The 14,154-nt window shown below is 39.4% G+C and overlaps 1 protein-coding gene across 4 annotated transcripts in view; it reads left to right on the plus strand.

Annotated features, from left to right (window-relative positions):
* BANK1 (B cell scaffold protein with ankyrin repeats 1) overlaps positions 1-14,154 on the plus strand; it is a 151,424-nt gene that overhangs the window by 46,759 nt on the left and 90,511 nt on the right. For all 4 annotated transcript variants that reach the window (XM_054825390.1, XM_054825388.1, XM_054825389.1 and 1 more), the window contains 2 exons: positions 334-476; positions 10,483-10,603. In XM_054825390.1, the coding sequence (XP_054681365.1) occupies positions 334-476; positions 10,483-10,603 (264 nt within the window). The remainder of the gene's footprint in view (positions 1-333; positions 477-10,482; positions 10,604-14,154) is intronic.

Genomic DNA, 14,154 nt, shown 5'->3' on the forward strand with positions numbered 1-14,154 from the left:
TGTAGGCATAAAGGAGCTGATTATAGGTCATCAGTCTATCAAAGGGAAGTTGGAAATTTGAAGCATACTGTTTTCATCCTCTTTCTAATGGGAAGCAATATGATAGCTTTGTTTTGTACAGATTCACAGATAGGTATTTTCTTTTGTCAGCTTTTTAATGTTAGACTGAAAGACCTGGGTAAAAAACTGACTACATTAAATCATGTGTAAAATGCAAATCCAGTTCATCAACTTCATGTATTTTCTGTGATATTTTCCTGTTCTTTCACTCGAGACTTCTGGTCTGGGATTATAAAATATTTTCAGCTACTGTTCTGATTTGTGTTTTATAAGATTTTCCTGCTGGCCCTGTATATGTAAATGTCTACTGTGGAGAACTCATTAAGACCACAGCACAAATTGAGTACTATACTGCACTGGAGGAGATTGAGCACATTTTTAAGAAAGTGGCTGACCCAATAGCTTTCACTTGTCAGGTAAGTTGACTTCTGCATTTTTAATAAAAAAAAAAAAAAGAATATAAGGGTCAATATGAGTTAAGAGATAAGACACTGTGCTGTAAAGACTTCTTTCTCACAGTAATGAGTAATTAATAATAGGCTCAGGATCAGAGGCCTGTCTTTAAGATGTCTAGTTGTAAGCAAGTCAGGCAAGTGAAAAGAAACTTTCTCTCTTTTTTGTTTTTGTTTAGAGAGTGATATAAACATCCTTTGTGTTATACATGCCAAATGAACGACATCCTGCATTACAGAGGATGAAAATAATAACAAACAGTAGCAATGTCCTTCTCCATTGAAAGTGTTCTTTTTAGTATGTTCTAAAATCAACTGAAGCAAGTAATCTTAAGTCACATTGGTTTTGGAGTATTACTCATTCACCACCAAACAGGATTTTTCTGGCATAGCTTGTATGGAAGACAGTAGGTTGCTATTCATATAGAGTCCATTTACAGCTGCTGAATTATCATTCATGTGGTTCGCTGGTTGCCATGCAGATTCTTTGCATATATTTAGAAGAATTCAGGTTTTGAGCTGAGTTTCAAATCAGCGCAGCAGACTGCAGTGCTCTGCAGCACGTCCTTTGCCAATGGCACATACAAAATAATAAGAAAGCATCTATTAAGAAAGTATGGAATCTCAAGTGTCATTTGTTGAATGGTGGGTAGGCCAAGCAGACTTGTCATGATGTCTATATTGTAATTGCAAAGCCAGAACAAAAATAATGGTCTGTGTTTCCAGTGCGGACAGTCTCATTTTCCTGTGACAAATCTACCTTATCTACCACCTAAGGCATTACACTCATAACAAAAGGATTAATAAAAAATGATGTATTGCATTATTATTGTTCTATTAAGGATGGGAGTAGATTCCTTCAAAGTACAAGTCACTTCTGTTCTAAGAAAACAGGCTGTTGCACAAGAAAAATAGTGCAACTCTAAGTACAAGTGTGTTCTTAAAATCTTTTTAGTATCCATCATTCTTTAGCCTCCATTTTGAAGGACATTGAAATAAGTGTCTAACAGGTTTCATTTAAAATTTTATGCATAAGAAGTGTGTCATAACAATTAAAAAAATAATTAGCATGGTAACCTAGATACCTACAACGTACCTGGTATTTCCACTGGAGAATTATTTGTGTTATTCAGGAGTTTGACCCTTTGTTTAACCAGCGTGACTAACATTTAGTAAGATACATGCAATTCAAATTATATTCAAATGCAAAAATAATTCTGTGCAGAGCAGTAGTGTACACCAGGAAATACAGCTGAAGTGTTATGACTATCAGGTATGTTTAACAGTTTCCTCACCTTTACTCACCTGGATAATAAGCAAGGGTTTAAATGAGGAGATACTCTTTGCCTGGTCTTAATATTATTGTTTTGGCAACTGAAAAATTAATGCCAAGAAAATTTTTATAATTGTGTAAGTTTTACAATCCATGCAAAATGGCTGCTCTGTGAGAAAGTATACTAGTGGTAATTCTTTTGTAAGTGTACATATGTGCTGTGGAAGATTTGTCATCATATTTAATGGTACCTACTGGGCGATGGAGTGAGGTACGCTAGCTAAACTGTTTCCACAAACTTTTTAAATACTTTAAAGCTCTCATGTAAACCTGATTTAATGAGAATAAGATACATCATAAAGATGCAATTTACAGAACATCATTTAACTTGATCTTTAAAAATATGTTCACACAAGGAAAACCAGAACAGACTTAATAGTAATTAGAATTCGCATCAAGTAGTGGGAGTATAGTAACTTTTATTTAACCAGGATAATTAAAATCTTTGAGACTGTCTGCTTATTTGCAAAAGTATCCTGGGGCCACAGTGGTTTATCTATGCAAAGTAACAATCAAACACAATGGAAAACAAAATTAAAATAAAATAGAAAAGCTTACAGCAATTCTTGATCAAAGCAATATCACTCTATGGTTCAAAGGAAGGTTCAAGATTTTCACAGATGCTTGCAATCTGAGTAGTATGTCCTTACTAAAATTCTGTGATGAAAACAAATTGCTACAGTAATGTATACCAAAGACACAATGCATTGGTAAAATGCTTTCATTGTATTGTATGTTGTGTTGCCAGCCCTTTCAGCTACTTTGAGGTGCTATCATCGTTGAAATTATTGTCCCCTTCTCCACTTTGTCCCCCAATAAATCCAAACAGAAAAACAAAATCCCACAAATAGGTTTACAGCTATCCATTCCTTTTACTGATGTATGTCTTAGTGGGAGACCAACAAAATATGGTACTGCTGCACTTATGAATTCCTCTTTGTAGAGGGGAATTAAAGATTAACACTAGCCATATTTTAGATTAAACAGACTGTGAGATTTCTACAAATCAGGCTTTTGAATGAAATTCTTTGCCATATCTGATAGATATGTAATTTTCCATGTTCCAAATTTGTCTGAGTTTAAAAAGCACTTACCAACATTAGCAAGACATTTTAAAGAATCAAATATTTTTGGTAAAAAAATGAAATTAGTTTCTTTGCATAAGTTTCCAAAGAAAAGAAACCTGACATTTTATAGTAAAGTAAGAAGAGTTGGGATCATAGTAACTGAATCAACTTGCTGTCAGAATATATAAGGGTGGTTGTTGGCTAAAGGCCATGAATTATTTTGTTCTCTCACTTTCATATAATTCTTCATTAAAGAAACTCTCTAAGGGAATTTGTGTATTTACAGTAACCCGGTGTACAGACTGATTCTAAGGTTCTTATAATTCATCATTAAACTTTCTCATATTTCATTTTTTTACTTTTCATCAACATCTCATTTCAACATTCTGCTGGTTTTACATGATGTATTGATTTTTCTCTCAGACTTTCTACCAAATGCAACTATGGATTCAATTATTTAGTGTTGGGGTTTTCTGGTATGGATCTCTTAAGTTTTAAAAAAAATTAAAACTAAGGTCATATCCTTATTATTGAAATTGATAGGTTGATGTTAGTTTGAGTGACAGAATATGTAGAGACATTCAGGAAATCTTTATGACAAATCTTGGTTGAACAATACTCCTATGATTCTGAGAGACTTGATATCTTAAAGGATGTTTTTATCGTAGTCATCAAACAGGATTCCAGTTACAGTGTATATTGAAAAAGAATGAAAATAAACTGCAGCCTTTTCTATGAAAACTTGTAAGAAAAAGCTATATGACTTATGTGGTGATATTATGTATGCCTTTACCTGATCCCTAAAGATACTTCCTTTGAAACTGTTTTTAATATTTCAATCTTCTAAGCCATGTCAGCAGGTGTTATTTTAAAATATTTCTTTCTTTTTCTCTAAGTATGAAATCTCTACATATTCTATCACTGGGTAAAATTGTCAGAAACGCCTAAGTGATTTTTAAGTCTGGCCCATTCTCTTTGGCAGAAATAATCTAGATATTGAAGTGCATATAAAGTAGTGTTTGATATGTAAGAACTACTGAAGTAGTTCATCTTTATGTAAATGTAACCTTGTTAGTACTGCTAAAGCCAGGGAGAAATATGTTAATGTACTGGCTGTGTATGCTTTCAGTGGCTTTGTTAGCAGTTATTAAAGAATGTAGGTCATCTCATTCACAAAAGTAGCAAAATATGTGCTTGGTCTTTTCCTTTTTCAAGGATGTTTTTGGAAGCCTGGGTGTGATGGTCAGTGCTTGGGGCTTCTCTGCTGTTCACAGCTGTGTCCTGTTGCTCTGAAAAGGGGGTGAGGGAATGGAGATAGTGCCTACACCTGGGGAGGTGGTACTGAGCAAGGGCAAGCTGCTGGTGATGAGCTCTGGGGTAGGTGGTAGCACTTGTAGAAGGACCAAGACTGAAGGGTGGAGCAGAGATCAGCTGGCTGTGTTTCAGAGAGCATGGGAGGAATTGCCTACAAACTCACTATCTTTAATTCTGAGTGGCTCCTGGAAAGAAGAGCTTGCCTGTAAGGACACAGGGATGAAGTAGTGCTTTTACTTTTTTTCTGTCATGTTTTAAATCTTTATTCAGATAAAATGTGGACTTTTTCAAACTCCTGACTGGCTCAGTGTTCCCTTGCAGTGTGCTTAACTTTAAATACAGTTCTACTTCTGTTGGTTTTGGTGAAGCTTCAGCATGAACTTTAGGTGTGTATTGTTGGTGGGATTTCTTGGAAAGATTTCATGGGCCTGTAGACACCTGTGTAGGGTCTATCAAAATATGTAAATGCAGCATACTTAGAGTCTGCAAGTGCTCTGGAGCAGAAATGGGCAGTAAAGTCAAGTCTCTAAATTGAATTCCTTCTTGCGGACGTGACCTTTATGTTAGTATGGAGCTGGATAGTGCAGAGTGGTCCTATTGCTAGTTCTGGTTCACTGTTATTTCTGCTATTATCTTCACAAAAGTACTGGAACAGGCCCTCCTGTATGTGAGAGAAGACATTAATGTAGCCTTTAAAAAAAAAAAATAACTAGACTAGGTTTTTCTACTGCGTCCTTGTTGTAGAGTATCAGAACAAAGCTACTCGTTTTGGTTTAGTTAACAAGATAGCTTGTTAAATTACTGCTTGAGCTTTCAGATTTTAGATCCCTGGAGTAAGAGAAAAAAAATGAGGTGGAAAATTTCAAGCAAATTGCACTGATAACTCTGTATCATTGTGTCTGACTTGGAAATCATAGAAATGCATAGGCTGGTCATCAGAAGGCAGGCCTGTTAAAGCATAAGAAATTTAGCTCTAATTATAATGTGTTCCCTTTGGGAGATCAGACAGTTTAACTTCTGTCTCAGCAGCTTGTAAAAACTGAGGTAGCCTGATGTGGTTAAGCCATGCAACTGTTTATGGCCTTGAAAATTTTGCTGCAAGTTCCTGAAGTTGTGCACTCTTCTCATTTCAAGAACTCATAACATTTCAGATTGTGCAATATTGTTTTATCCCATGTCAGTTTGGTTGTTTGATTGTAAAGTAAGAGCTATACACTCTTAAGGTAGTCCTTCCCCAGATTTCTGCCTGACTAAAAGGGAGAAGGGTTCCTGTCTCAGCTCATATTAAAAAAAAAAAAGAGGAGCTTTGTAGGCAAGATTACCCTGTTTGCTAAAAAGAGACTGTGGGGGTGTTTATTTGGCTTTGATATACAAGATAGTCTGAAATGGATTCTGTCTGAAAGTCCTCCTTGGGCATTTCAATACAGATGATAAGAGGCAGGTGGTGTTGGGCTGTTTTGTGGGGGTTTTTGCTCATTTTCTTTTTGAACAGAGAGGGCTAGATACGTAGCAAAATGTGTAGGGTGTGTCCCTGCCATTTTAAATGGAAATTAAAAATACTACTTCAGATTTAGTTTGTCTAGAAGCCCACCTATGTGTTTATTTTTTTATATAGTGGAATTTCTGCTATGTAGTTGCTTCAGTGAATTATCAGTGGTTTTGAGCCTCTTTGTGGTACAGTTTCTGCATATACACTCATCTGAGCTAGTTCCTGTGTTATTACTTATTTTTATCCTACTCTAAATTGAACTCTATTAAGGTAGTACCAATGATGATACCATATCTAAGAAGACCTACTTAGAATAAGAGAGAATAGTATGGTTTCCTAACTGAATTTTAGTATTATTCCTCTCAATAATTTTTAAATATAATGTGGTTATTCATGTTAATGGGGGAGGGGTGTTGATAGATATTTTGGGAGGTTTTGCATATCCTTTCTCAATTCAAACTGTAAGTCTGGTAATCAGGTTAGATCTTTATTCTAGAACAAGCCTTAAAGATTATTTTTTTTTTCCTAGGAGGAGTCTTTTTTTAATGCTTATTGCTTTTGTTATTGAAGACTAAAGGATTCATAGTTATTGAATAACAAATACAGAGAATGTAATGTGACAATATGGAAGGGGTGAATTACAGAAAGAAATAGGTCAGAAGTTACTAAATATAATGGGGTTTATGTATCATAGTCAATATTGGAAGGGCCGGTATTAATTACGGGAAAAATAAACAATCATATTTTATTACTGGTAGCTCCTTACCTGCACAAACTTGTCTTCAAATTCTGGGTCATTCCCTGTAGGACTCAAATGAAAATTATAGCCTGTGTACTCAACATTTTCTGATCACATCACACTTATTTTCTTATTCACTTCTAACAGCTTTGGGAATTAAACTTCATGTTTCATCAGTAGACCCCTCTGTCCTTTTCTCCTCAGCATGTCAGTCACAGGGTTTCTTTTTAAGTTTATATGCTAAGTTTGTCTGCAGATATTCCCAGTTAGTGATCCCAGGATTGTCTTGACCAGAAAGAGTTCAGCTATGGGAAGGCAAACTTTAGTGCAGGGCTGCTGACATCTGAGCAGAGTAAACCAACTCCTGAGCGCTTCTCTGCTGTGGCTGAGCTCCTTTTGGTGCCCAGTGCAGCACAGACTAGGCTAGCACTGCAGTACTCAGTGTAATATATCCTTACTATTCAAATCTCTGCAGTCATGCTTCTCTTGTCACACCAAGCGAAGAAACACTTAATTATGGCTACCTTGAGAGTCATCAGGAATAGATCTTGGCCTCCTGTCCAGAAACAGGCAATCAAAAAAAAATCTCATGGCAGTCAGTGAGAATTTCCCTTGTCTCAAGACCATGTATTTAGTAGGAAGCTAACCTAACTGGTTGCTATCAGTTTCTTAATCTATTAGCAATGTTATGCCTTGGCTGATGGAACTGAAGCTGTGTCCTACCTAGCAAAGTATGTGATCTTCATGTAGAGGCTTTGGGTAACAGAGAGCTACTGTAGCCTTTAAACTCATCCTGAATTACTGCTGTAGTAAGACCTTAGATTTATTGGCACCTTGCATCTGTCAACACAGTTCCTGGTTATTACACTGGGTTGTTGTAGCTAAATTGAGAGTTGATAAACACAAATCTTCCTGTCCTTACCCTTCATCCAGAATTTTTTAGTCATGACTGAACTTCATGCCTCTATGCGAATGCACAGAGCATGGGGAACAAACAAGAGGAGCTGGAGACGCATGTGTGCCTGCAAGGCTATGACATTATTGGCATTACAGAGACGTGGTGGGATAGCTCCTATGACTGGAGTGTTGGGATGGAAGGGTACAGGCTCTTTAGGAAGGACAGGCAGGGCAGACAAGGAGGTGGTGTCGCCCTCTATGTCAATGACCAGCTGGAGTGCATGGAGCTCCACCTGGGGATGGATGAGGAGCCCACCGAGAGCCTATGGGTCAGGATTAAAGGGAGCACTGGGGCAGGGGACATCATAGCAGGGGTCTGCTACAGGCCACCTGACCAGGGGGACCAAGCAGATGAAGCCCTCTATAGGCAAATAGGAGCAGCCTCATGCTCACAAGCCCTGGTCCTTATGGGGGACTTCAACCACCCTGACATCTGCTGGAGGGACAGCGCAGCTGAGCACAAGCAATCCAGGAAGTTCCTGGAATGTGTCGATGACAACTTTCTCCTCCAAGTGATAGAGGAGCCCACGAGGAGAGGTGCCATGCTGGACCTTATTCTCACCAATAAGGAGGGCCTGGTAGGGGACATCAAGCTCAAGGGCAGCCTTGGCTGCAGTGACCACGAAATGGTGGAAATTCAGGATCCTCAGGGCAGCAAGGAGGGTGTGCAGCAAGCTCACTACCCTGGACTTCAGGAGAGCAGACTTTGGCCTCTTCAGGGACCTGCTTGGTAGAATACCATGGGACAAAGCCCTGGAAGGAAGAGGGGCCCAAGACAGCTGGCTAATATTCAAGGGTCACCTCCTCCAAGCTCAGGAGCGATGCATCCCAACAAAGAGGAAGTCAAGCAAAAACACCAAGAGGCCCCCATGGATGAACAAGGAGCTCCTGGGCAAAGTCAGACAAAAAAAGGAAACCTACAGAGGGTGGAAGCAAGGGCAGGTAGCCTGGAAAGAATACAGAGAAACTGTCCGAGCAGCCAGGGATCAGGCTAGGAAGGCCAAAGCCCTGAGAGAAATTAGCCTGGCCAGGGATGTCAAGGACAACAAGAAAAGCTGCTATAGGTATGTCAGTGATAAGAGGAGGACAAGGGAAAATGTGGGTCCCCTCCAGAATGAAATGGGTGACGTGGTGACCCAGGATATGGAGAAGGCTGAGGTGCTCAACGACTTCTTTGCCTCAGTCTTCACTGGCAAATGCTTGAGCCACACTGCCCAGGTCACAGAAGGCAGGGACTGGGAGGATGCAGAACCGCCCACTGTAGGAGAAGATCAGGTTCGAGAATATCTAAGGAACCTGAAGATGTACAAGTCCATGGGACCTGATGAGATGCATCCGCGGGTCTTGAGGGAACTGGCGGATGAAGTGGCCAGGCCACTCTCCATCATATTTGAGAAGTCCGGCAGTCTGGCGAAGTTCCCGCCGACTGGAAGAGGGGGAACATAACCCCCATTTTTAAGAAGGCTAAAAAGGAAGACCCAGGGAACTACAGGCCGGTCAGTCTCACCTCCGTGTCTGGCAAGATTATGGAGCAGACCCTCCTGGAGACTATGCTCAGGCACATGGAAAACCAGGAGGTGATTGGTGACAGCCAACATGGCTTCACTAAGGGCAAATCATGCCTGACAAACTTGGTGGCCTTCTATGATGGGGTTACAGCATCCGTGGATAAGGGAAGGGCAACTGACATCATCTACCTGGACTTGTGTAAGGCATTTGACACTGTCCCGCACAACATCCTTGTCTCTAAACTGGAGAGACATGGATTCGATGGATGGACCACACGGTGGATAAGGAATTGGCTGGATGGTCACACTCAAAGAGTTGTGATCAGCAGCTCAATGTCCAAGTGGAGAACAGTGACGAGTGGCATTCCTCAGGGGTCGGTACTGGGACAGGCACTGTTCAATATCTTTGTCGGCGACATGGACAGTGGGATCGAGTGCACCCTCAGCAAGCTTGCCAACGACACCAAGCTGTGTGGTGTGGTCGACACGCTGGAGGGAAGGGATGCCATCCAGAGGGACCTTGCCAGGCTGGAGAGGTGGGCCCGTGTGAACCGCATGAAGTTCAACAAGGCCAAGTGCAAGGTCCTGCACACGGGTCAGCGCAATCCCAAGCACGACTATAGGCTGGGTGAGGAATGGATTGAGAGCAGCCCCAAGGAGAAGGACTTGAGGGTATTGATTGATGAGAAGCTCAACATGAGCCGGCGGTGTGCACTTGCAGCCCAGAAAGCCAACTGTGTCCGGGGCTGCATCAAAGGAGGTGTGACCAGCAGGTCGAGGGAGGTGATCCTGCCCCTCTACTCGGCTCTGGTGAGACCCCACCTGGAGTACTGCATCCAGCTCTGGGGGCCCCAGTACAGGAGAGACATGGAGCTGTTGGAGCGAGTCCAGAGGAGGGCCACGAAGCTGATTGGAGGGCTGGAGCACCTCTCCTGTGAGGACAGGCTGAGAGAGTTGGGGTTGTTCAGCCTGGAGAAGAGAAGGCTCCAGGGAGATCTAATTGTGGCTTACCAGTACCTGAAGGGGCCTACAGGAAAGATGGTGAGGGACTGTTTATCAGGGAGTGTAGTGACAGGACAAGGGGTAATGGGTTTAAGCTGAAGGAGGGTCGATTTAGATGAGATGTTAGAAAGAAATTCTTTACTGTGAGGGTGGTAAGGCACTGGAACAGGTTGCCCAGAGAGGTTGTGGATGCTGCATCCCTGGAAGTGTTTAAGGCCAGGTTGGATGGGGCTTTGGGCAACGTGGTCTAGTGGAGGGTGTCCCTGCCCGCAGCAGGGGGGGTTGGAACTAGATGATCTTTAAGGTCCCTTCCAACCCAAACCATTCTATGATTCTATGATTCATAAGTTGTAATACCTGGTTTTCTTCAATTGGATCATGTTATCATAATCCTTCTGTATTAAAATATCTCTTCTGTAGCTTTCAAAACTATGCTGCTTTTACTAAGTGTGAGTTTGTAATAATACTATTTTGAGTAATTTGATTCACCAGCATTCTGAAAGTTAAAAATACATATGCAACAAATGCACTAATTTTTTTTTTCTTTTTTCTTTTAAACAGGCTTCTAAATTTTCTTCTGTTGAGAAGCTGGACAATGTTCTGACTTCATTATTGAAAAGCAAAATATCTACTTATGAATTCAGCCCATTCCAAAGTGAAGAGGAGTACCATCAACAAGCTAGTGAGTCACTTCTTATATGCATTGATTTTTTTTTATTACTGATGCTATGGTTATTACTTATAAATGTTAATAAGACAATCATTAAATATTTAAAGCCACTAGTGAAATGGAGAAATCCACAATAAAGACAACATAACCAGGAAAAATGGGGAAAAGAATTCTGTAAATCATTACTTTGTGACTCAGTACTGTGTATTTAAACTTGTCTGGATGTTTGATCAGCTTTGGATTAACTGCAAATTGACAGCTTTACAGCTGAGCAAATTTTTACTTATGGAGAAAATGGGCAATAAGAGACATGAGGAGATGTCTGTACATTATATATTTTTTACTAATTGCTCTTCTGCAATACAATTTAAACTTCACTGTCTCAAAGTTTGGTGATATAAAAAGAAAATCAGAAAGATTTCTCTAGCTGAAGAGAATGGATGGCTTTTAAACTTAGAACAGAACTAAACTTCTCCATTCACTTCAGTACCTACACACTTAATAGTGTCCATTACTTCTGGCCAAAAGATAATTATATTCAATTTAATTTAAATTAAAAAAAGGCATCCCAGTGAGTTAAAATAGGATTCGTCTATAAAGTAGACATACTATATGCACAATTCAGTAGTGTATCAAGAGAAGCTACTGTTTAGTACCAAATGGAGGGTCCTGGTTGAATTCATTAACCACTTATTAAGGATTCAAATTGGTTTGCAATAAGCCAAGAGTGTGATTATCGAGCTTGTGTTTTGAAAGCATCATTATGATGTTATTTCAGATGTGTGTTAGATCTCGGGTTTGCTAAGAAATACTCGGGGAAAAGTAAAGCCAAGAAAATGTTTTTCCCTTCTGAAATAAGAAAAATGTGTTTGAGTTGTTGCCTGACTCCTGTTTTGTGTACCTGGGTTATGGTTTTGAGAGAAAATAAGCTCACTACAATCGAGTATAACATACGCTTACTTCTCATTATTATTCTCATATTCAAATATAACAAGTTTTGGAGATAGCTCTACTGTGATCACTACCATACTTCCTTTCCTTTTCAGTAAGGTTTCTTTGATGATGGAATTCACCCCTCTGTACTAGATAAACGTGATTCCAGTTGTATTCTAAAAATGAGCTTCAATGTGAGTCTAGGTTAGTGGAAGCAAACAAGTAGAGTGTTAGGTGAGGCACCTGTCTTTGACATTTTCCTGTGCAAGACTGCAGGATGGAGGTGTATAGGACACTTTAATCAGTCATTCCCAATGTGAAATCTGAGTTTTGATGAACAAAAGATTTCCTGCTTCTCTAGTAACCAGGTAGATCTGGGCACGTTTTTGAATATTGAGAATCCTTACCAACCTGCAATCCCTCCTCAAAAGGCTGGTGTGGTTCAAGAGCAATTTGAGCTTAAGCCAAGTAGTGACCTTCTTAAAATGTACTAGTTTGTAGTTTCTTGTTGTGCCATACATCAAAGTTAGATGCCTAGATTCTTCATGAAAGAACGATGTGGTTGCAGAGCTGGAAGCACTCAGAATGTGTGAGGCCTAGGCTCTGATCCCCCTTCTGCCTGAAAGGTATGTAAACCCATGTCTTTGACTCCCTATAAGAGCATCCCAAACAGACATTAGACATATCAGGTCTAATGGAGGACTATCATCATCTTTTTCAGCCATTTCGATAGCATTTTATTCCAAGCACCATTTTTTCTTCCAAAGAGAAAAAGCCAAAGAATGAAAACTAGTAAAGTACTTTTGCGAAGGAAATGAAGCTATCGGACAAAAAGCTCTTTAGCACTGAGATGAGTTATTCTTGTATCTCTGAACAGGCTGATGAATCAGCACTAATTTCATAATTCCGTATGTGCTGCTTTTTGCTCATGGTCAGAAAGGCTTACTTATGCCAGAAATCCAATTGTCTGTTTCCAGGGGGAACACAGACACTTTGCCTTGAGACGTACTTGGTTGAAATAGAGACATGTCAGTAAGTCAGAATACAGATACACTTTTAACTTCTCATTGACTACCTGTATGTGATTCTATGGGATTCCTGCCCACTTCCAAACGTTGCTTCTAAAGGCTTCAAAGCCTATTGAACTCAATAAAAAGAGCCTCTGATTAGACTTGGTATCAAATGCTTAATTCATAAAGCTTTGAATATGTAATTTTCCTCCAAAAGCTGGAGTGAGTTTTTGTGCATTTAGCATCTAATGGACTGTACTTAATCTTCTGACTTTCCGGTCTGGGTATAATAGCTCTAGCTTAATAACAACATCTCTACCCAAAGCTAGATGCTTCCTAAGTAAAGATGCATTCCTGTCAACCTAAACACTGAAAAAAGTTGAAATCTTCTTAAACCATATCCTTTGGAGACTGTTTCATGACACCGGTCATTAGCATAACTACAGGAGGTCAATCTTGCAGCATGAGGCATAGGTAAGAGAAACCTTTCTCTGTCTGGTTTTACCTTGATGCTTTATTTTAACCTTATAGCTAGCACATCAGGGTACGACTGATAAACTGCTGTATTTGAGAGTTCTCAATATGAACTCAAAGTGAACAAATAATAAGGAACTCATGATTAATTTTATTGGATAACTAATGAATTGCATGATTTGACTTCTCACAAAGTGTACAGCTGTGTGATTAAAAACTTAGGAGTGTAAACCTAAACATAAACTCTAATAGGAAAAATGCATGTGATGTAATCAAAGAAAAATGCAATGTGATGCTTCCCTATATTAACAATGGTTTAGATCAAGACATCACCAGATGCATGTTTGCTTACATAACTTTTCAAGAGCTGCTCCCCTCCCCAGAATGGCTGTTTAACAATTTTTTAATATGATGAATGCAGTACTTGCAAGAGGTCGGTGTCTAGGCTGGCAAAGTCCAGATAGATGGCAACAATGCAAAAGGTCAACTCTGATACCATCTTGCTTTCAGTGCATCTATTACAAATGTCTGAATAATCCTCTCAGCTAGCGCTTCTTTGGTTCATTCTTTAACGCATAGTTTCAGATTGCCTAATTTAAGGCAATCTTATAACTGTCTTTAGTTTGTACACAGAATCTCCACCGGAAATGCAATTTCATCATTCTAGGTGATAAGAACAGAAGTATGTAAATGATATTACTATAGCTCTTGCTCTGTGTTTCCTATCACATACATACATGATCATATTTATAGTATTTTTTCTTGCAAACCCTGAGGCAGTTTATTTGTCTTTCAGTTTCCATTTATTCAAATTAAGTTGGAGACTTTGAGCACTTTATGACAGGCCTTATGAGTAATTCCTTGTTTAATATGACCTTTTCTGAATGACTGGTCTGTTATATCCAGTCTATTATGTCAATATAACCAGGTTGCATAACCATGTGTGATTACCTGTCTCTATACTAGCATATGTACATGCAAGCATGCCTATAAATAACATGTGCTTACGTAAAATCATCCACTGTTATTTCCCTGGGGTAAACTCAACTAGACTATTTTCAATATTCCTATTTCTTTTAAATACTAATTAAAAAAGCAAGATGTCCTGATAATACATTTCTGTAATAGCTAACAGAACAACTTTAC

The sequence above is a fragment of the Grus americana genome, chromosome 4 (assembly GCF_028858705.1).
Source record: "Grus americana isolate bGruAme1 chromosome 4, bGruAme1.mat, whole genome shotgun sequence".
NCBI lineage: Eukaryota > Metazoa > Chordata > Aves > Gruiformes > Gruidae > Grus > Grus americana.